At 43.7% G+C, this 23,584-nt stretch overlaps 1 protein-coding gene across 3 annotated transcripts in view; it reads left to right on the forward strand.

Annotated features, from left to right (window-relative positions):
• MRAP2 (melanocortin 2 receptor accessory protein 2) overlaps positions 1–22,236 on the forward strand; it is a 36,785-nt gene extending 14,549 nt beyond the window's left edge. Inside the window, exons 2-4 of one of the 3 annotated variants that reach the window (XM_045843467.1) lie at positions 3,179–3,312; positions 12,426–12,525; positions 20,101–22,236. In XM_045843467.1, the coding sequence (XP_045699423.1) occupies positions 3,186–3,312; positions 12,426–12,525; positions 20,101–20,494 (621 nt within the window). In that variant the 5' untranslated portion in view covers positions 3,179–3,185 and the 3' untranslated portion in view covers positions 20,495–22,236. Of the gene's footprint in view, positions 1–3,178; positions 3,313–12,425; positions 12,526–16,851; positions 16,973–20,100 lie in introns of those variants that run through there. The other 2 variants (XM_045843465.1, XM_045843466.1) reach the window with 2 other exon arrangements.
• The last annotated feature ends 1,348 nt before the right edge of the window (positions 22,237–23,584 follow it).

Raw genomic sequence — 23,584 nt, forward strand, 5'->3', positions numbered from 1 at the left:
GATGGAACAGCATGAATTCCATGATGTACATGTTTCTCATTATGACTTTTAAGCCATCTAAACACATGCCTTCTGAGTTATTTTTATTATAATTTTATTCATTTGTCTAGAACACACAGGTCAGTTACTTAAATGGTGAATTTGGTAGAACTGGCTGACAGGGGAGTTGGTGACGTCGAAAGAACAAACCTAGGCTTTTCTATCCCGGGCTAGCATTTCTTAGCTAATAATAATAGTCCTGGCTACTATTTATTGATCTTAACCTGGGCCCTGGCTACTCACATGTTATGTAATATCACATTTAGTCTTCAATGGCAAGTTCACGAAGTAGGTACTGTTGTCATCTTCATTTTCTTGGTGGAAAAGATGAAGCTCAGATCACTTTTGTCCATGGTTCTGGAGGAGGGATTGGCAAACTCTTTCTATAGAAGACCAGAAAGTAAATATTTTAGCCTTTGGGAAATACTATGTCACAATATTCAGCTCTGTTATTGTAATACTAGAGAAGCCATAAAAAAAAAAAACCCCAAAACGAAAAGCAAAGCCCAGCAAGGGTGGCTGTGTTCAATAAAACTTTATTCATGACACTGATATTTGAATTTCATATAATTTTCTCATGTCACAAAATATTACTATTCTTTTGACTTTTTTCAACCATTAAACAATGTAGAAACCATTCTTCACTTGCACTCTGTATGAAAACAGGTGGTGGGCAGGACTTGCAGACCCCTGCTGTAGATGGTGAGCGTGTGCAGGGAGGAGGGATGAACGGGTTAGGATGGGGTGGCAGGAAGGGCACTCCTACCAGAGGGAACCGCAGGCAGCAGGTAGCAGAGCTCTCAACGTGTCCAAGGAAATGCAGTCAATGCAGGGACAGTTTGATAGGGCATGTGGCACGATCAGAGGAGACATTAGGCCCAAGTCGTGACTTTTAGGACATTTTAAGGATTTTGAACTTTGTCCTTAGATCAGTAAGAAAGCATTAAAAGTATTAAGCAAAAGAATGACAAAGACAATTTTTTTTTAAGGTCATTGGCTAATGTGTGGGGAAAGCATTGCAATGGGTTAGGAACAGTAGAAGCAAAAACACCAGTTTCGAGAAGTGGGCCAGGTGGGTGTTGATGGTGGCTGTTAGTGACCGCAGCCGGAACTGTGTCCCGACAGCAGTGGCTTGGGCAGCCGGGTGATGGGTTTTGCAGATGAGGTCAGTGTGGCTGGGAGAGGTGAGAGTCTTGTCTGGTTGCACAGCAAATGCAGGTGGAGCAACGATGAAGCCCTGGTCTTCCAACTTCAAATCCGCTGACTTCTTCCCTGTTTGGTGTGAAATTTGTAACATTCTCAAATAGAAATTATGTTTATCCTAATCTGCCATTTATCTCTGAACCCTATAACTGAAGGGTTAATCCTCTCTCTCTCTCTCTCATAAAATTCTCATAAATGAGGATGGTACCTCTTAGGTTTGTGTTGTTAATTCTCATTTCCCAAGGAAATTAATTTTGAAGTTGAGGGAAATAGCCTCTTGTTCAAATAAGAGAAAAGCCAAAGATGATATACTGTGGTAATGGTTTTATGTTATTTTTGTGCTGGCATTAGGTAGCTGAATACTTATTTAAAGGTCAGCTATTCTTAAAATTTGTGTAATTTTCTTTCCCAAATGAGAGTTGGTACATTCTCTTCTATTCTGGAGGAGTAATTCGCCTGGCAGGGCCCTCAGAGTCACGCTCCGACTCTGACACTGGCACTCTGACACTGGCACGCACCTCTGGATCAGGCACTCCCTCTCCAGAAAGATGTGGTGCCCAGGGGGTGGAGTCTGTTTCTATAGGGGGTGGGGAAGAGGGAAAGGGGAGACTCTGGCCTTGGCGCAGAAGCATGGCGGAGATTTTGCTTCAGTTTCTCTGGGGGTTGTGCTCCAGAGGTAGCTGATGCTGACCTATGGTGGGGGTGGGAGAAGGGGAACCTCAGAAAGATTTTGGTGAGTGGGCCCCAGTGGTGGTGACTGCTCAGTGAATCTTGGTTTTGGCTGGTATTTCATTCACATTACAGTTTTTTGTCACGTTTTATTTATCCCCTGTTATAAGGGAAGGCCTCTGGTGTCCTGGTGTCTCAAGCATTTCCTCCTATCCCATGTTGATCAGATGTTTCATCAACAAAAGGTTTATTCAGGAAAAAAAAAGGGTTGCAACCCAGGGCATGCACACTCTGGCCTGTGTGCCAGGATGGAGGGGTCTTTACAGAGGGGAAGAGGAAGTTAAGGGGAGGGGACATTAGAACCACAGAGCTTTATTGTAACCTTACAATTTTTTGTGTAGAGTTCTCGAGTGCACGGTTCTCGCGATTACACAGAGTGTGAGAACTGCTGCAAGCCCTAGCTGAACGTAGACCCTCCCGACTTGTTTGCTCAAAGTCCCAGTTCATCTTTACCACCCACAGTGTGCAGTGTCTTGTCTACAGTAGGCACTCAGTATTGAATACTGGCACTGCTGACTTGTCACCTTTGGTATCCATGCTGCACAGTGCAACCTGTTCTCTCAAGTCAGAATTTTCTAATCTGAAATCATCAGAGAGAAGACACTTGGGACATCCTGTAAACAGAACAAACTTTAGGAGTGGGCAGGAGTGAGACTTCCATTGAGGATCTTCTCCCACTTTGCTGCCTTGTCCATTTTTCTTCACCCCATTCTGTTAGACATAGGCTGCATGTCTTTATTACTGCATGTCAGGGGCTCAATAGAGAAAAACTGAGTTCACTTCTGATACTGATTTTGTTCATTCTGTGTAGGCTCTTCACCTGCTCATGCAGGTACAGGCAGTGAGGCTGAAGATTTATTCTCAGAGACGTTGCTCTGCTCTCTCCTCCCATCCCTTCCCTCTTTCATCAGTTATCAGAAGTTGATTATGTGCCAGGCACGGGATTAAATTCTGGGGAACAACAACAGAAGAAGGCATGGTGTCCAACACCAAATACACCCCATTCTCGTGGTGAGAGAAAAGGAAAGAATGGTCACTTGGTGTGAGGTATGGGCCCCCCATGAGGGCCTCTCCCTGACCAGGTGGATAAGACCTTCCTCAGGGCTTTTCCTGTTCAACTGCCAAGAGTGGTCAAGAGCAATCAGAGTACCTGAGCAGTTGCAGATGAATTAACAGGTTCTGCACTTGCCTTTCTCCATTTGTGCAGGGTGGAGATGTCTGCCCAGAGGTTAATTTCTAACAGAACATCTCAGCAGTCTGCATCTAATTCTGACTACACCTGGGAATATGAGTACTACGAGATTGGACCCGTTTCCTTTGAAGGACTGAAGGCTCATAAATGTAAGTCTTACCCAGGTCTCCATTGTGAGCATAATATGAATCTGTCTTAACCTGTGAAATCCCCAGTGATTGCTTTTCCTGAACATTCTCTCTTTTTATAGAATCTATCCTCTACTCACCAAAACCTCAAATAGCACCTCCCCAAACACAGGCTGATTGTCCAGGGATGGTAATACACGAGGGCCTTGGTGGTTCTGAGTGACAAGGAACTTGAAAGATTCGCTTAGTGTGGGAATGTGAACCAATATCACTCTTAAACTGAGATGTTTTATTAAAACATTAACAATATCAGCTCTCCCAAACTGTGTGAACATTTGGACTATCAAAAAGTGACAAAAGTAGAATCTGGAACTCTTAATTGAAGAACTTTGTTTTGTAACACATGATCAACGGCATCTCTCTGCTCCCTTGGTTTTCTGGAGCTGGGGCAGCAGTCTATCTGTGTGTGTTCACAATGGTGGGCAAGAATAGCCTGCGACCCTTCCTAATTCTGTGTTTTGTGAACCATGTGACATGCTGTTGGAGTGACTGATAACCCAGCATAGAGTAAGGAAAAATAATCTTGTGAAAGGTTACTGTCTACCTCCAGTCGTAGCTGAATGCTGGCTGACCGTCAGGAAGCTTCTTTGTGTCCGTAAGTAGAGTTGACAGAGTAAGTGGGAACGGCTGCCCACTCCCAGGCCCTCCTGTGGCTACACCATCAAGATTCTGAGATGGTTGGTTATTTCAGAATGAATATGCATAGCACTACCAACCTTTTAGGTTTGTGGCTGGTTCAGATGAATGAAACATCTTAGGAAGTATATGACATATTAGAATTGGAGATGCAAATGTGGCAAAGGAGGTGCTTTTGTTCTTTTAGTATTTCCTGGCCGCTACCATGCTGACCTGTCTGGGCACCTGTGATCCCATCTGCCCATTTGCTGCTCCTTTGCAAGGAGGACTTTCTTTCTTTTTTCAGCTTTTTAAGGTATAATTGACAAATATATATGTAATATACTTAAAATGTACAGTGAGGATTTGGGTATTTGTGTACATTATAAAAGGATTTTCCTCATTGAATTTATTAGCATATTAATAACCTCAGATATTTATTTATTTATGAGAACATTTAAGTTCTACTCTCTTATAAATTTCAGTTATACAGTACAGTGTAATTAACTAATTCGTTTTATAACTGAATGTTCGTACTGTTTTACCAGCATCTTCCTATCCCCCCCACTCCTTACTCAGCTCCTGGCAACCACTTTTCTACTCTCTGTCACTATGAGTTTAATATTTTGTTTAGATTTAGATTATTTCCTTTGGCTATATATCCATAAGTGAGATTGCTGGATCTATGGTAGTTATATAATTTCTTGAGGAACATCCATACTGTTTTCCATAGTGGCTGAACCAGTTTGCATTCCCGCCAACAGTGTACAAGTGTTCCTTTTTCTCCCCATACTTGCCAGCATTTATCTCTTGTGTTTTTGATAATAGACATCTTAACAGGTGTGAGGTGATAGCTCATTGTGGTTTTGATTGGCATTTCCCTAACAATTTGTGACACTGAGTTCCTTTTCATGTACCTATTGGCTATTTGGATGTCTTCTTTGGAAAAATATCTCTTTAGGTCCTTTGCCCATTTTTAAATTGGGTTTTATATTTTTTGCTATTGAGTTGTATTAACCCCTTATCAGGTATGTGGTTTGCTAATATTCACCATTCTGTATGTTGCCTTTTTATTTTTTTGCTGTGCAGAAGCTTTTTAATTTGATATAGTACCATTTGTTTATTTTTGCTTTTGTTGCTTTTGCTTTTGGTGTCAAATTCAAAGAATCATTTCCAAGATCTATGTCAAGGAGCTGGTCTCCTATGTCTATGACCACTACTTTAAACTCTATCAGGTAAATAACTTACCTCTCTATCATTTGGATCTGTTTCTGGAGATTTATCTTGTTCTTTTGTTTGAAGCATATTCCTCTATTTCTTCATTTTCCTTGACTCTCAGTGAGGTTTCTAGGCATTAGATGCAAAAGCCACCTCTGCCAGTCTTGATGGTGAGGTCTTACGTGGGAGATGAACCCTGTTATTCCGCCAGCGCTGTCTGTCTCTCAGACTTGGATGATCATCCAAGCAGCCATCTTTGTTTTCAGTGGCTCTCAGTAGCTGGGGGTGTGCCGAGACCTGTCTATGTCTCAACGTCCCCACGTTGAGACATGAGGGGGAACATGGTCAGCATGTAGATGCAGTTTGATCAGAAGCCAGACCCTCAGGCAGTGGCTAGGAAAGTACATGCTTAAATCTTTCCAGGAAGAAACTGGGAGATGGACCTTTTTGTGGGCTCCCTCTATGCTGGGCCTTATGTATAGACATGAGGGGAACTGTACTTGTGAAGAACTGCTTCTTTGTTTTCTTTGTGGGACTCAGGAATGCAAGCTCCATTGCCTGTCAGAGCCAGGAGATCCCTTGGGTAGCTGCTGCAAAAGCTGGAACACCAGACCTGTGCACAGGGAGATATGGCCACATGGTTTTATTATTGGAGTCAGGTGGAGGGAGAGGGATGGGGAGGTGTTCAAAGGCTTCTCTGGTCTCTGGGAAGGACCATAGCTGGCCCCTAACTGCCTGTTAAATTAGAAGCCTGACCCTCAGGCAGCATCTTTTAGAGTAAGCAGGTAAACTCCTTTCAAAGAAAGAGAGGGAGGTGGGTATTTTTGCCAGCTCCCTCTGCACTGAGCCCCTGCAGGACAGCCATGGTAGGGTCTGTGGGTCCGTGGAGAACTGCTTTTTTGTTTGCTGTAGTCTTGGGGTTCTCATGGATGCAAACCAGAACTAGATGTTTTGGGGGCCCATCTCTCCAGTGAGAGTCTTAAAAGTTGAGGCTCCATATGTACAATCGAAACCCTTCCCTCCCCAGGGAGAAAGTGGGAATTGGGGTTCTGCCCCATTGTATGTTGTGCTGGTGGTGGGGCTTATGGCAAATGTGTATCTCAGCATTTTCCTACCCATTTAGATGTGTTCTTATTTGCCAGGTGTGCAGGAGTTGATCAGCTGTTTCTGGATCTCTTTCAGAGGGAACTGCTCCATATGTAGCCATGTATTTGGTGCACCCATGTATTTAGAAGGGGAGTTCCAGAGCCTCCTAAGTTTCCATCTTGGTCAACTCCCTATTTCAGCTAATTAAGTGGCTTAAACTTTGTTTCCATTCCCCTGCACACAACCCAGGGTTCATGTACGGCTTAGATGCCACTGTTTGCTGGTGGCTGCGGCCAAGCCTTCAGCCAGGCATTTGAGGGGCGGACGTAACACTCCCGCCGGTTCCCACCCTCTGGTCTCCAACAGTGGGTCTGCAAAGGGCTTCAGAATTACTCACTTCCTGGACAGAGGGCTTTCTATTTTTGTTCCTTAAGAAATCATTAAGTAAACTACATATCCTTTTCCCCTGAAGTGAATAGTGATAATGAAATGTTTTCACTCATTCCTTTCTTGATGTCTGCTCAGTACTTCTCTATGGAAATTTAAAAAAAAAGAAGAGGAAGCCCCTGGAACCCGTTCAGATATGCTTCCGATGACCACCCGATGGAGGGCTGTTTGCGGCCGTGTGTGAGACTCCCCTCCTTCAGTCCCTTCAGTTCTTTAATCTGCTGCTTTTCTGGGACAGTCTTTAAGTAAGGGCACTTGCTTATTAAGAATTTTAGTGGATATCAAAATGACTGGACAAATAGCCATATATTTTTTTGTGTGTGATATGGGCTTTTATACCTTGGTGGCATACATTTTATTTTTGTGTCAGTTTGCTCTGGCCTCTTTCTCTTAATTTAAGGGGCAAAAAAGACAGACCAACAGCTGTAATTTTGGTTGGTACATTTCCAGAGACAACTGAAAATGTTTTGGAAACATATTACATTCTGGAATTGCTTATAGCTGGAAAAAATCCCTGCAAAACACAGGCAGACATGCAACACGCTCCATCCTTATATACTATATGATTGCTAAGGAGGGCTTCTGGAGATTTAACACTCCCATCAGGAGAAACCAAGACTGCCTGGCTGAGTCCTTCCTGTTCTGATTCAGTGAGAGATGTGGTTGATGTGGATGCCCAGCTAAGGATGCCCTTAGCTTCAGGAACCTGACAATAAACAAGAGACGTAGGAAAGAATAAAACAATTTTAAAAATCCTCCATACATACAGGAAAATAAAAAAGTCAACTATTTTACTGTGTACATTGGTGTAGTTTGTTCTGCTTTTAAAATGATATGATTCTGACCTTCAAGTATGTCTCCTTGTTTGGCTGAGCAGAATTCCAAGCCAGTTAGGTTCAGGTTCAAAAGAAGAGAAGGAAGACATTTCAAGGTCAGGGTAACAAGGTTCATAGCCATTACCTTCATTCATTTGCTTTATCTGCAACACCTCATTCTTGGCAATAGTAGCTACATTCTTAATTGGATTAAGTTCTTCTGCCTACTAAAATTGAGATTTCTACCTTCAAAGGGTCTTTCATCTGAGAAACAGGCTTTGATGGTCATTTGAATTTTCTTTTGTCCTTAGTTTTTAATCTGGTATTAAACCATACAACTTATCAGAAGTGGACATATGTCTGACATACATGCAGCACTAATGGAGTGGACATTCATTCATTCAGCACATATGTACTAAGTGCCTGTTTTGTGCAGTACTATTTTAAGCATTGTACATATAAGAGTGAACAGATAAGACAAAAATACCTCCTCTTACAGACCTTGCCTTGTAATGGGGCAGTCAGAAAATAAATAAGTTAAATAATCAAACTATGCCAGATGGTGATAAAACAAAAAAAGGAAAAATAAAGTAGGGACAGGATGTGGAATGTGGAGCCAAAAGTATATCATGGTCATGGAAGGCCTCACTGAGAAGGAAAACTTGACAGAAGACCTTAAAGAAGTAAGAAATTGAGCTGTAAGATATCTGGGGAAGAACATTCTAGAAACTGCTCTACACAATTGTGAAATGCAACCTGCAAGTAACAACAAGGAGGCCAGCCTGGGCCCAGGGGAGTCGGTAAGAGGCAGAGAGCATCAGGAGATGAAGTCAGATAATGAGAAGAGGGTGCCAGGGCCATAGAGGTCATGCTGAGGACTTTGGCTGTTTTTTTTGGTAGGGGTGGGGGAGTCATTTGAGGGTTTGGAGAGGAGGAGTGGCCTCTGGCTTAGGTCTCAGTAAATCTACTCTGCAGCAAGAAAGGGGGGGATGGGACTGGAAGCAGCAAGGATTAGCCCATGGTGGGCGGGCAGTGGGGCAGTGAGAAGTTTGTAATTCTCGATATTTTTTGAAGACAGATCAAACAGGATTTGTCAACAGCTGGCAGTGGGGTGAGAGAGAAGGAGAAGATCCCAGGATAACTGGGGGTTTGTGATCTGAGGAATTGGCAGGATGGCTCCTGTTAGCTGAGATGGGGACCACTGTAGGAGAAGCAGGCAGATTGTGAGCTCAGTTGGGGATCTGTTACATTGAGACCTGTCAGACATGTGAGAAGACGTGATGGAGGAGGAGCTCAGTGAAATCTGAGAGTCATCAGCGTATACATGATATTCACACCCAAGAGATGGACAAATGAGTGTAGGTAGAAAACGACAGAGGTCCAGAATTGAGCCCTGGGGCACACTAGCATTTAAAAACTGGGAGCGTTGAGGAGGCAGCAGCGAAAGAGCCTGAGTCGACTTCACGGGAAGACTGGAAGGAAACTGGGCAACTGTGGTTTCCTGGAAGCCACGTGAAGAAGGGTCCCAAGGGCGAGACCCTGGTCCAGGTCAAATGGTATTAGGTCAAGTTAGTTGACAGACAAGCATTAACTGTTGGACTTAAAATGTAGATGTTATTGGCAATGATTTTAAAAGCAGTTTTAGTGGAGTAGTAAGAGTGAAAGGCCGGTGGAATGGGTTCAAGAAAAAAATAAGAGAAGAAGAAAAATCTCTCAAGAATTTTGGTATGAAGGGAAGAAGAGAAACAGGACATTTGTGAAGGACTTGGCTGGATGAGACCAGATATTCTTAGAGAAGCAGAAGCAAAAGCCTGTAAGTCGATGAGTGGACATGGCTACATCTTAGCAGGACCATTCTGGCTGCTGTGTTGAGGAAAGGCTGAAGGAGCATCTGTTTTTCTGAGCCATCGCTGGTGGGCACATTCCATGATTTTATCCTATGTCAACTTGCAGATAACACCTGATACAATGCGTGCATGGATACATCAGCCGGAAGACGGGTCACTGAGCTGAGAAGCAGAGCCAGAGCTCTGAAGACCTGGAGTAAGAGGTGGCATTGGGAGTGCAGCAAAAACAAGTACCTGAACATTGCTGTTGGCACCTTGCCCAGAATTCCTGCCACAGAACTGACCCTAGTGCCTTAGGAGCCAGAAGTGTTGCAGGGACAGTGCTAGCTCTGGTGTCCTGGGTCCTCTATTTCAAATTAAACACTAACCTTTGTTTTTCATACAACCACAGGGTGCAAAGGTCACAATTTATTCCTATGAGATGGAGAGCCTGGGTGATGGGGTGGTTGCTACACAGAGTAGAAAAAAATGCTACGTGCACAACAGCGCCATCCTGCTGAAAAGCATGCACCTGTCAGCTTTCAGCGCTCTTGTTTCCTTTCATTCACTGCAGGTCAGGTTAAGGGGAAATTATTTTATTACGACACATCCCACTTGGAATTCCTGTGGCAATTTTCTCTACCCCCTTACTGTATTGCTTTCTCGGTAACCCAGTTTCTGGACAAGCAAGGCTTCTCTTGGCTTCCTTAACCACGGGACTCATTCAAACCTCACTGCTGACTTCCTCCCAGGAAAGGGTGTTTTGAGGAAGACCAGGGGCTGTGCGTTCCCATTTTACCACAGTGCCCATGCCCTTGAAATGTGTCATAGAAATAAAATTTCAAGAGAGTTTGTATGTTCCTGGGGTAAGATGGGGACCTCCCACCCTCCCAGAGAGGGGTTGGGGTGAGAAGTACCCTGGGATCAGCCCCTGAAGCAGAGGGTGGGGTAGAGGAGAATTAAAGGAAATAATTGGAGGAAGCAGAATTTTGTTTGAAGGGAAATGTGACAAAACTACATAAGTAAGCAAGGATAAATGAAACATATTATGATGAGAAACATAGATGCCACATGGTCAAGGAAACATTTGGATCACAGAGATTCTCAAATTTTAACCACAGAACCTCTGCACTCTGCTCCCCCATGATCCTCCAAGGGCTGTGACTCTCTCCTGCCCCTCATCATTATTGCTTTTTGATCAGCTCCCTGGGGCACTGGCAGAATGGAGGGAAGGGCCTGGGCTGGATGAGAGGCACCCCACTTCCACCTCTGCCCACCCTGGGTTTGGGAATCGGGGAGCTGACGGAGGCACAGGTACCCTCTGCAGTTTGAAAGCTGTCCTCGTGAGAACCCCTTCCCAGTGGACAGATTTGAAAAATCAGTCAATTAGATCCCATTTGCAATTGAGGGCTTAAATGTAATGCTGCTGTGTCATTTTTAGAATTTGCTTTTGTTCTGCCTGCAGGCAGTTGATGAAGCACAGCATGCTGTCTTTTGTTTGTACAACGGTGTTTCATAGCCTGTGCACTCGTAGTTGAGATATTACTGTTACATGTCAGTTGCACTTGTTTACATGTGTTTTTTGGAACTTGTCCTTATTTCCTTTTTAGGTTTAATTTCCATTGTATTGTAAGGCAAAACCTACAGTTTCTATTTCTTTGGCATATTTAACCCCAGGAAAGATACATTAGTTTTGCATCCAGAGTGCTGACTATTCACATTGTTGAATGAAAGTTGTTAACCTTTGGGCAATGGTATATGTAGAATGAAAGTATGAATTATACAGAGTTAACCGCTAATCTGATATCTTTACTTTAGAAAAAATGAATTAGAATTTAATAATAATAATGCTTTGCGTTTAAACACACCTAGTGTATAAGCCATTTATTTTTTAAAAAATTGCTATGCATTTTCACTGTATTCTCACATTGGTTAACTTCTCAGAATAAGTCAGAAAACGTAAAATAATTCAGCTGCGTTGTCTGCCCCAGACCTGAGACCCTATCATGTAGGTGCAGGTTCTGTGGACAGTCCAGTGTCATCCTGTTCCAGAGACACACCCTGTGACTTCCCCACAGGAGGGCCCGTGGAGAGAAGCACAGGCACAAGGCCGTGGGGCTCAACGGAGGGAGAGAGCACATCTGCTGGCGGGGTTGGTTCAGGCTGGGGAAGAGACGGTGTACCGACCGGGCTTGAAGGGCGGGTGGGCTGTCATCAGCTCTCGGTGGGGGGATGTTATTCTAGTCAGGTAAAGGTAAGAGCCCCTAAAAAGGCCTGGGGGTTAGGAAATTGTCGCTGGAAATTAAGGTAAATACAGGGACACAATGTCCCCTAGTCTGATCGGAAACATGGCTTTTAAAGTAGGAGTAGGCTGGGAGAAAATAATTTTAACAATGATGGCTGGCAAATGTGGGGTACCTTCTTCTCAGATGCCAGACATTGTGTAAAGTGCTTTACCTGTGGCATCTCTTTCAACCTGGAAGAGGTCGGGTCGAGCTTTGTTGAAGAGTTTCTCACAGACGAGCAGTGTTGTCAGAGGCATGGTGGAGCAGGTTTGTACCGAGATGAAGCTCATGGAAAGTGGAAGATGGCGCAGGACGTCATTCATGGGTGCTCACGGAGAGGTGATGAGGACCCGAACTATTTCAGCATGAAGCGAAGTGAAAACACAAAATTGGGTTGGTTTGAATCAAAATTCACTTTAAACTTCATATTGTAGTTTCTGCTAAAAACTGCATTCTATCACTCAAGACATTTCGGTGGACTCTTGGGGACCCAGATGGCCTTTGCTGTGTCCTGGGTTCCTTTATTGGGGTATGGAAACCAGTGGTCAGTGAGGCTGATGTCCCTCAGTGTTACCTGAGACCAGAACCTGGAGGCAACACAGATTTGTCTCTGTCGCTCATTCCTTACATCTTGTCTGTCCCCAGCTGATGGAGGGGTCAAGACTGTCTCCTAAGATTGTTGATGTTCTATCTCATTTCATGTATCCCCAAAGCCCAGACTTCTTCAAGGTTCAAGTTCTCAGCTGCTGGAATATACTGATCCCATGTTAACTGTCTTGCAGATTCCATTGTGATTGGATTTTGGGTTGGTCTTGCAGTCTTCGTGATTTTCATGTTTTTTGTGCTGACTTTGCTGACGAAGACAGGAGCCCCACACCAAGAGTAAGTCTGGGCTGTTCCTAAATATCTGTTAAGTCCCACAGGGAAGGAAGAAACAGGGAAAGTTACCACAGCTGCCAGCCCCAGGTGCCCATGGGCGGCATCTGCCTTCCCCCTGGCCTCTTGCCTCTGGGGTGTGTTTGCAAGTGGATCCGTGTGAACCTGGGTCTTTGGTCTTTTCATACAGCCCTAATGCTGATTCAGGCCTGGTTTTTGTGATGAAAGACTGATTAAATAGAATGCAGTTTCTCCTTAGTCCCAAAAGAATTTAGATGACTCACCATACTAAAAACAGTGAATAAAACAACAGCAAAGCAGGGTGAAAACTAGTTTGAAAAAACATTTCAAGGAGTAGAGAAAGAGTTGTTACTGAGTATTCGATTGAATTAATCATTGACAATAAGTAATGAGTTCAATGCTGAGTTTCCTTGAAACTAGGATAAAAAAGGAAACATCAAAGATTATGTGATTCTCATAGTAGAATAAAGAATATTTTTCTTGGGCTTTGGATTTGAGGAGGAAATTATTACAGGAATACTTAAAGAACACTGAGTAACATCAGAAGGTAATTATTCAATTATAGCTCCAAAAATCTCAGAAATGTTTTAGAGATTTTTTTTATTCTAACTCCTTTTAAAAAGTGGGGAAGGTCATGCCTTGGAACCTTCGTAGTGGGCCCCAGCAGGCGCAGGCAGACGCTCGCATCAGGGAGTTAGAAGAGCGTTTGGTGAAGGAGCTGTTGATATGTTGTGACCAGGGAGGGAGACAAAAGCCCCACAGGACAGGGCAGCAGCCAGGGCTAGCGATCCTGAGGAGCAGCTACCACCCTAGTCTGAGGGAGGCCTGACTGGGAGCCCTGCTGAGAAGGCGGTGGCGGCAGAGAGGAGCTGTGACTTTGGAGAGAGGGCCACAGACACCCAATGTGATCTCTCAGAGAGGGAGCCTCTGATCATACCCGCACCTTACTTTCTTCCCTCCCTCCCTCCCTCTCATCTCTCACCATTGCTCCCACCAGCTGAACACAGCAACACAAGCAGCCGCCAAGCTCCAAGCCGAGAGCAGGATGGGGGAGGGTGGAAGGGACCTGGGAAGTAATGGAAGAAACGTGGCACTATTCCTAATCCTTTACATTCAGCATCTCACTGAATGTGCACAGCCTGACAGCAGTGTTCTTTTTATTGCATTTCACTACATAGTCTCCAGTGCCTGCCTGTCGTTTGGTCTGTAGCCTGCACTTGAACTATAACAAATGTCTGGGTACAGGAACAGTTCTGTCCATAACTCAGCTATTTCCAGACATCAGGGTCTGGAAAAAAATTAAATTCCTTTTACACAAAAGGAAAATACCATTTTATTGCAACATCTGGAGACATAATGTTGAGAATCTCTGTAACAGCCACTGAAAAGGTGTGAACTTTCCCCTTTCTCTCTCCAAGTCCTCATAGACATTTGCACAGGCCTTTACCTCTGTTATGTTGGTCCATGGGATTTGAAACTACGGTGTGGATTGCAACAGTGGTAAGAAAGGCTGAGTACAAAACTCAGATTAGGGCACATCTCATTGAGTGGTCAGGCAAGAATAGCACTGCATTATCTTCCTTTTCCTCAGAGGGATGGATGCAGTTTTGCAATATAGTCATTAAGATGGATTTGTTTGATGTAGGATGCAGGTGATTGTATAGGTGGGAACCCTAGCCCAAAACAGAACATGACTTCCTGTGACGGTTAATCTTATGGGTCAAGTTGGCCAGGCCATGGCACCCAGATATTGGGTCAAACATTATCCCAGATGTTTCTGTGAAGGTGTGTGTACATGTGTATGTATTTAGATGAGACTAATGTTTATGTCAGTATTCTCTGAGTAAAGCAAATCATCCTCTATAATATGGGTGATCCTCATCCAATCAGTTGAAGGCCTTCCTGGAAACAGACTAACCTGCCGTAAGCTAAAAGGAATTCTGGCAGAAGACTGCCGCAGACTTGCACTGCAACTCTGCCCTGGGTCTGCAGCCTGCTGGCCTACTGGCAGTTTTTGGACTTGCCTGTCTCCTCAGTCCCATGGGCCAATTACTTAAAATAAATCTATATATCTCTCCATAGACAGATGGAGAGAGAAAGAAAGGCGGCGGGGGGGGAGAAAAGAAAGAAAGGAAGGAAGAGAGAAAGGAAGAAAGGAAGAAAACATCTCTCTCTCACACACATCCTTTTGGTTCTCTGTTCTGTTTCTCTGGAGACACCTGACGTGTCATGATGACCTTGAAAAGCTGAGATTTGCATTTCCAGTCTTCCAATAGGCAGTTCAGTTCTACTGCAAATGGTTTCTCATTTGATGGCAGTTCTGAATAATCTCAATCAAAGATCAGGGGTGATTGTGACTCGACATCTTTCAGTGAGGTTAAGAAGAAAGTCTTACCTCTTTTTTACTTTTAATACAGTAGTGGGTCAGCCCTCTGAGATACACCTTAAATGCTTTTGGAATCCAGGGCAATGTAAGATAAGGCATTTTGTTGCAGTTTATCAACAGAAAACAGAAGGAAGCAGACATGCAGAAAAATCTCTAAGTAGAAATGTTAAAAGGGCTTTTTGATCTGAATAAATTTGACCTTTATTTAGCAGAAATTTTCTCTAAAACAGACATTATTCTTTCCATCCAGCCAGCTTTAATATAAAATAACCCATTTTAAGTTTGCCTGTGATACTTAGGCATAGAGGAAAGAATGATAAACCATTGAAAATACTGAGGCCTTTTAAAAAATGTTTACCATATACTAGGGTCTACTAATCATTTGATGGGTATATTCTCACGAAATCTTCATAGGAAGTTGAGATAAGCGCTGTAAGTGTTCCCTCTTTACAGACAAGGAAAACGAGGCTGAATCACTTGTCTGAGGCCTCACAGGTGAAAAAACAAATCCTGTGAAACCAGGCCACAGCCTCTTTCACTCTGAAGCTCCTGCTAGTAACCACTTCAGTAAATGATCTTGTAACAGTGATTTTTAATCTTCTTCTGTGGAACCAAAGATATTAGTAAACAATCAGGTTTGTTTTACTACATATTGGACCTAGCATGACCTGTGGAGTCAAAGATTTCCAGATCTACTTACTGAGATTTTGGCTGGATTTTTAACCTCTCTATGCTTGAGTTTCCTCATTTGTAAAAATATAGTTGTCCCTGCCTCTTAGGATTATGGTAAAAATTAAGTGAGCTAATGCCTAGGGAGCCTTGGGCATATGCTGGGATCACAGTGGTACCCTGTGAAGGTGAGTCCACCCCTCGGTGCTGGTGGAAGTCTGGGTAAGGAGTAGGAGGGAGAAGAAGGAACCCATCCTCCCATTGGACAGCCAGGGCCCAAGCACTCACGTAGCATCTCCGCTTGTCAAAATGTTGCCTCATCTACCCAAGCTTAAGCGTGGGTGTGTCTCCCAGTGAAACAGTAAGATGAATACAGAGAATCTACATAGAGAATCTCACTCAGTGATGGACTGAAAGGACTGACATGTCTGAATTCTGATTGCTTTATGTAGAAGCTGTCTGGGTAGTTTGTCATAAGAACTTCCTTGGGTAGGATATCATGGATATGACTCCAATGTTCTGGTTAAGATACCTGACCAAGTCTGCAAGCTCAAAATGGATTAGTGGTGAATCTGCTATTGAATTCCATCTTATCCCCCATGGAGGCATCTAGGGGCTTGAATGGCTCACCAGGGTCTCACCGTTGCTGACACACAGGAAGGGTCTGTGTATCCCTTTTGCAGTGGTGAGACACCAGAATGGCAGAGACCACCACCCCTGCCCCCACTCTCTGTATCCATAACCACACACAGACAACACTCATCGATTGTATTGTCTTCTGTGCACAGCCACAACTCTGCTTCAGAGTCATGTTCAAAACACCACTCTAGGCAGCCGCCAGGAATCAGTCACAGTTTACCTGAGAGAGATCACATATTTGCCATCTCTTTGGATGGCAAAGAATTTAAATCTATTCAACTGCACAGAACTAATGACATCATAATAAAACTGGCAAGTGTTTTTCCCTCAGGTTTAAGACTTGGGACCATATTAGGATAAGAACTTCAATGGGAATCACTGACTTCCCAGTGGCTTCTGTTGAGGGAGAGAGCATGCAATAGTTAAGACTAGGTTATAAGACAGTAAGAAACAACTCTCCATATCTCAGGCCAGCACGACATGAGCTTACTTCGTACTCAAGCTACGTGTCTGCCAAGGGCTGGGGAAAGGTGGACCGGAGCTTCTGCACGTGCAGCTGCAGTAGCCCCAACACTCAGCCTCTGGGACTGCTGGGACAGAGAGGAGGAAGCCTGGAGACCTCACCTCTGCTCTTCTGTCCCTCATTCAGGAGGAGCACATCCCCTCCTCTCACGGCTCATGGGTCAGAGCTTGCCACAACCACCTGGCTGCCCGGCCTGGGAGGGCGAGGAGGACCAGGTACTGGTACATACTAGTAAAGGGCACTGTAAAGGGGGAAGGCTGTTATAAAGCTGACATCACCTTTCTTAAAAGCTTTTAGACCCAAGAAGCAGCATTAATGGGGATTATTTTCCCCATGGAATATGTGTTGTTGTGTGTGGGGGAGTAAAACCCTCTTACCTGGATACCTCATGGGCAATGAAGAGAGAAGATTCATTTTCCCCTGCTTTCTCAGTGAAGGAGCCATTTACTCCCTGTGCTGTCTTGTTAAAGCATTATGGCTCCATTATCATAAATCTGCTGGAGAGCAAGAGTAGCAGGGAAGGCTTGAATCACATTTTTATGTTGAGCATTTTGGACTTCTTTAAAAAATTATCAAACCCAAGACATCATGTGCCTTAAATACCCTCTGCTGGTAGCCTTTGCTAAGTGTCCTTTGTCCAGGTGGAGAGGAGTTCAGGGCAGCACACGACCTTATGAAAGTGGAAATCACATTCTACCTTGTGTTGCAGTTCACCTGAATGTGGCATTGACTATAGAGTATACGCAATGCAGCTAAAACCTACTAGCAGGAGAGTGTCAGCACTCAAGGTCTTTGATAATGGCCAAAGCCACAGGAACCAGCTGGCAAGTGCAGATGCAGTGAGTGGTTCCCAAGGAAGCCCTGCCACTCCGAGGGGTCTACCCCTATCAACAGGTGGAAAATCTGACCATGTTACAAGTCTGATTCAATGTGTACACACATTGAAATAGAATAGGCAAAGCTATTCAATGGAAATGGAGTTTAGAGCAGTGTTACCTAAAGGGGGTGGAAAATGAATGAAAGGAACTTAATGGGATAAAGGAAATATTCTATATCTTAATTGAGGATGGTGGTTACATGGACATATAAATTAATAAAAACACATTGACTTTGACACTTAAGATCTATGGATTTCTGTATGTAAATTTCACACAGTGGCAGGATGAATAGAAACTATTGACACATTGAAGCAAGCTGTGTCCATGATCATAGCTTTCACATGGAAACCCTTTAATTGATCAGTCAAGGAAAGAAAAGAGGAATGAAAGCACAACCTGTTGAATATTTAATGTTTACCAGAGTCTGCGAGTACAAAAATGAACTTTTCCCTTGTTCTCAGACAAGGAGAATCAGACAAATTGCATTGTTCCCACCCCAAGAAACCATCAGGAAAAAGTTCAGGGGCGGGCTGGGGAACAAGGAAGGCATCTCAGAGGCCTCAGCTCTGCCCTGAGGAGGGGCAGTACTCTCGGACTCCTGGGCCTTTGTTCTTCAACCAGGGTGCTTAATGGACCCCCTGGCTGTGAACAATGATCCCTGTGCTCTGGAGGAGCTGCTGCACACAGCTGGGTTTCTGGGTCTGCTTTCCCCTCAGCTGATGCTCCAGGCAGGCGGCAAAGCTACTACTAGTCCTTAGACCTGCAGCTGAGAATGGTGCGGGCCCCGGCAATCTTAATCAGGCCTTTTCAAACATGTGAAGCCCTTCTTTTTTTGCCAGGTATTATTTTATATATTTATTTGTTTGTTTAGTATCTTTATGGGCGCTTTATTCTGATGGCCGGCAATCTGAGAAGATGGCAGGTTTGTACCCTAACGTTTTAGTCAGGAATTATTTTAGCTTGTTAGGTCACAGGTTGCTGCGTACTGGTCTTTGTTCTCCAGCATCTTCTAAACCCTAGTGAAGTGGGCAGCAGGGGAAGAAAATCACCTGCTGATAGATGAGACCACTTAAATTCTCATTAGAGCAGAAGTCATTCAGACTATCCCTAAAGTGGTTTTTTCTTTAAATTCTGCACACATGACCTACTCAATGTTTGATGATTTGCAAATCAGTGATCTTCACATCACGTTTGCTCAGTGGGCAAGAAGATTTGCGAACCGGGCTTTCTACTAAATGGAAAAACTTGAGCTTCTGTGAGGAATTCTGTGACTAATGTCACCCAGATAATCACAGTAGGAGACAGGTCTGATTTAGAAGTCTCTCGGTGGGCTGTGTGATAGAGCTTCTAGGGTTACTGACCTCTGAAATCCAGAGGTTTGTGTGTATATGTATATACAGGATCAGATTTTCTAGACCTGTATTGAATCTATGCTCCTCCCATCTGTGGGAGTTTGGTCATCAGCACTTTATCCCACGTGATGGGGCTGGAAGGAAGAGAGTTAAGAATCAAAATTGAGGTAGTCACACCCTCCTTGAACACAGCCTACTTTTGGTTAGGTTCTGTCTGGATTTGAAAACCTGTTCAGAAATGATTCTTGCCCTTAAGGAGTCACCACTTGTGTGTGAGCAACTTTTCTATAAGTCTGGAAAGAAGGCATTAAAGTCCATGGGATACCAGGGAACTCATCTTACCCATGCTCTTTCTTTCGTGTACTTGTAGGACTAGTGGGGAGTTATTTTATTATTGATTTATTATCATTAAATTGCTAATTTGTTCCACCTTAAATGTGACAAGGGATTAGGAATGTAGGTTCTATTCCCTCTTCTGTCACTAACTGGTTGTGTGACTCAGGTGGGCAGGCTGACTGTTCCTTGCCTTAGCTTGTGGGTTTGTGGAGTTGGTATCGTAATTCTTGCCCTGAGTGGCTGCACTGGTCAGTTTTGAGAACTGACTGAGATAAAGGGATACAACAGTGCTTTGACAAATGTGAAATGCACCTCTGGGAGATATTGTCATTGCTTGGGCTGGCCTGATGTAGGTCAGTGTGTCTACATTTTGAGCGTAAATAGCGATCCTGGAAAATTCTATGAAGATACAGATTGTTGGGCCCTACCTCCAGAGATTCTGAGGGTCTGCCATTCAGGATTCTGCATTTTAAGAAGTAGTTGAAGTAATTCTGATTCAGATGATCCAAGAGCCCCACTGAGAATCAGATTCCTCAGCAAGGTGTGTCTTTCCAGGAAGGTCCATGGGCCCTCATCTTGGGGCATTTGCCTTGCGTTTATCTGTGCGTGTTCAGAAGTGATGTCTCTCAGTTCTGGTGTTTGCACGCTCTGTACAGGGACTTGCACTCAGTATGTGCTCAGGGGAAATACGCCGGCATGCCGTACATGTCAGAAGCCGTGGTTCTGTAGTGGGATGAGCTGGCTTGTAAGCAATCTTTATTTCCCTTTTCTTTACAGCAACACAGAGTCTTTGGAGAAGAGATTCAGAATGAACAGCTTTGTGTCAGACTTTGGAAGACCTCTGGAACCAGATAAAGTGTTTTCTCGACAGGGCAACGAGGAATCCAGGTCTCTCTTTCACTGCTACATCAATGAAGTGGAACACTTGGAAAAGGCCAAAGCTGGTCCCCAGACCACAGCCCTCGACAGTGACGTTCGGTTCCAGGAAGGCATCAGAAGCAGCGGGCCACCCGAGGAGGAGCTGAACAGGCTCATGAAATTTGACATCCCCAATTTTGTGAACACGGACCAGAACTCCTCCTTTGGGGATGATGATCTTTTGATTTCAGAACCGCCTATTGTTCTAGAAAATAAGCCAGTTTCCCAGACCTCACACAAGGACCCGGACTGAAATATATGCTCCATAGTGTCTTCCTGAAGATGTTGGGGTATGTTTGCGTAGCAAGAAACCTTCATTTACCAAAATTGTGTGCATGTGTGTGTGCATGTGAGTGAGACAGAGAAACAGAGAGAGACAGGAAGACAAAGAGAGAAGAAAGCTCCCTCTGCAAAGAGCTGATTAAACTGAGTGTTTATGCCTTTAAACACATTCGAGGCTTTTGGAGAAATAAAGTGTTTATAACGTCTCATCTTCCTTGGTGAGAAATTTGGCCACATACTCAGTGTCATCGTTCCTGAATGGGGGTTATCGTTCTGTGTCCCATCCTGGCCCTGCCTCCACCATGCTTTACCATCAGAAGTCAATTCACTTGACTTCTGTGGGCTCCCACATTGTTTCCTGTAAGACGAGGAGCCTGGAGCAGATGATCCATCCTGGCTCTAATATTTTGTGAATTAATAACATTGCATCCAGACAAGGTTGGAGTAGACACAAAGCTGTATAAACTAGGACACTGGCTCCTATTTCTTACTGTAGGACCCCTAAATATCTATACTTTCTACTCAACCTTTCACTGACTCAGCATTCACCAGGGGCCTGAGTATCTACCAGGATGTCAGGAGTCTCGTCTCACACATCACTGTGAGCAGTGTTTCTGTTGGTTGTGCTCAAACAGCTCTTCTGAGAACCTCTGGCCACCCATGTGCAAACCTGGGGAGACTCCTGCCCACCTCCCGCCGTCCTAGAGTGAGTATCAGTCTGTGCTATATCTCATGGTACTCCTGCCCCCTAGAAACGGAAGGGTGGTTATCAGCTAAGTCAGGGAGGTGACTTGTGTGTCTATCTGTGTCTGGCCACACTTGTGCTATTGGCCACCGACCAAGTAAAGTGCTACTTGCAGTGCTGTCTACTTACTTGGCAGGTGTGTAGGTGACAGTCACCTAGCTAGTATGTGGCTTTGAGCTGAGATGGTGAATGTGTTGTAAATAGGCCACCAACAGTTGTTCGGTTTGGCCTGGTACAACAGGGTAAAGCCTGCACACTGGCATCAGAAATAATTTGGTTTTACGCACTCAGGTTGCATGCATGGCCCACTGCTAATCTCTGGGTGGCATTTTTATTATGATTTTGTTCACCACCTGTCTTGCTTACGCTAAAAATAAATGTATTTGATTGCACGAGAATTTTCTTTGGTTCTTTGTTTTTTTCACACATTCAGTTTAATTTTCTCCTTAAAAGTATTCCTTGTTTATATGCCTCCTAACTTCTATCAGCTCTAGGGTCTTAGTGGTCCAGTCATGTAACAGATTTCCTCTAGGAACTATTCCACTAAAAGAAATGCCTTTCATATAATGTCTTTTGAGGAAAATATTATTCTTTAAATAACACTAAACAGAACAAGGAGTGGAATTTTTTTCTAATTAAAGCTGCTATAACACATTCTTGCCAATAGTTACTTGCTCTTTTTAATGGCTATTTTCAGGAAAGAGCAGGAGTAGTGAAGAACTGATTTTATTAATATCTGATGTGAATATTATTCATAATTTACTTAACCAAATATAAACCATGAGCTATTTCTTGTTAAGATTAAAAGCTTTTTAAATGGTATTTGATTTAGAAGTGGATTTATTAGAAGGCTGAAGGATATCTAAAAGTTGGAAAAATGCCCATGACTATACCATCATTTTTACAAACTAAGTGTCAAGAACCGTGAAGGGTCTAAGATTTTACTTCTTCTGCAAGCTAACAAGCCAGCCTGGTGCAGTTTCATGGATCTGACAGGAGACACATGGCTGACTCCTGGGTCAGGGGCAAGAGCTTGGTTACAGCATGCCAGGCAGCATGCTGGTTCCTGAGTTCATTCCCTATTGCTGTTTGAACAAAAGACAACAAACTTTGTGGCTTAAAGCAGCACAAATCTATTCTCTTCAAGCTCTGGAGTGCCGAAGTCCAAAATCAGTCTGAGCGGGCTGAAATCGAGGTGTCTTAGGGCTGTGTTTCCTTTGGAGGGTGTGGCAAGGAATCTGCTTCCTTGCCTTGGCTCCTCGCCCTGTATCACTGCGACCTCTGCTTCTACTTTACGTCTCTGCCTCTGTCCCTCTTACAAGGACCACTGTGACTGATCACATCGGATTACCCAGGATAACATCCCATCTCAAGATTCTCAACCACATCTGCAAAATGCCTTCTGCAGTGTAATGTAACTTAGACACAGGTTCTGGGGAGCAGAGCATGGACATGTTTGGGGGACATTAGCCTACTACAGTCTTTCATTTGGTCCCAAAGATTCATGTCCATCCTGCATGCAAATACATGTCTCTCATCCCAGCATCTTCCAAAGTCTCAATATAGCATTGCCTCTAAGTCCAATATATAGTATAAATCTCATCAGCTCAGAAGTCTAATTATCTAAGTTAGGTATGGGTGAGAGACCCTGTGTGTGACCCACCTTTGGGAAAACTCCATCTGGGACTGTGAAACTAAAAAACAAAGTATTGTTTCTGAATATCTGGAATGCCTGGAGAAAACCCCATGGACATACAAAGAACATTCAGACCTCATATAGACAGTGGCCCTGGCCAGGAATCCTTTTCTTCCCCTCAACAAGCAAAACACTGTTGAACAAAACAACATTATTTGAAGAACTGAGTATCTATGTTATAGGCGAGAGAACTAAGGCTCTGGGACATTTAGTACTTTGCAAAGCACAGAGCTAGTAAGTGGAAGATCAAGTTAGGTTTCAAGTAAATTATGAGCCTATGGAAGGTTTGAATGATGCCTTCTGTTGGTTAGCATTTCTCTGGTATATGTTTTCTCCCTCTCTCTCATTTTGGAGCTCTGTGTCATCCTTTTTAACTTTCAATCTATGTTTTAAATTTAAATTTTGCTTTGTTTCAGGTAAACAAATGAAATCTATGTATAAATCTATCCTTTAACTTGTAAGTTTATTCCATCAAAATATATTGTAATTCCTGATGATGTTTCATTTCTAGCATCGTATTTTGTGATGTTTATTTATGTTGCTCTATTATTCCTGCTTTATGTCATGCAGTCATGGTCAAGAACATGGAATCTAGAGAGTCTCTCTGGGCTCAGACCTGT

Source organism: Phyllostomus hastatus, unplaced genomic scaffold (assembly GCF_019186645.2).
Source record: "Phyllostomus hastatus isolate PE091 unplaced genomic scaffold, TTU_PhHast_1.1 phas_contig_40, whole genome shotgun sequence".
Taxonomy (NCBI): domain Eukaryota; kingdom Metazoa; phylum Chordata; class Mammalia; order Chiroptera; family Phyllostomidae; genus Phyllostomus; species Phyllostomus hastatus.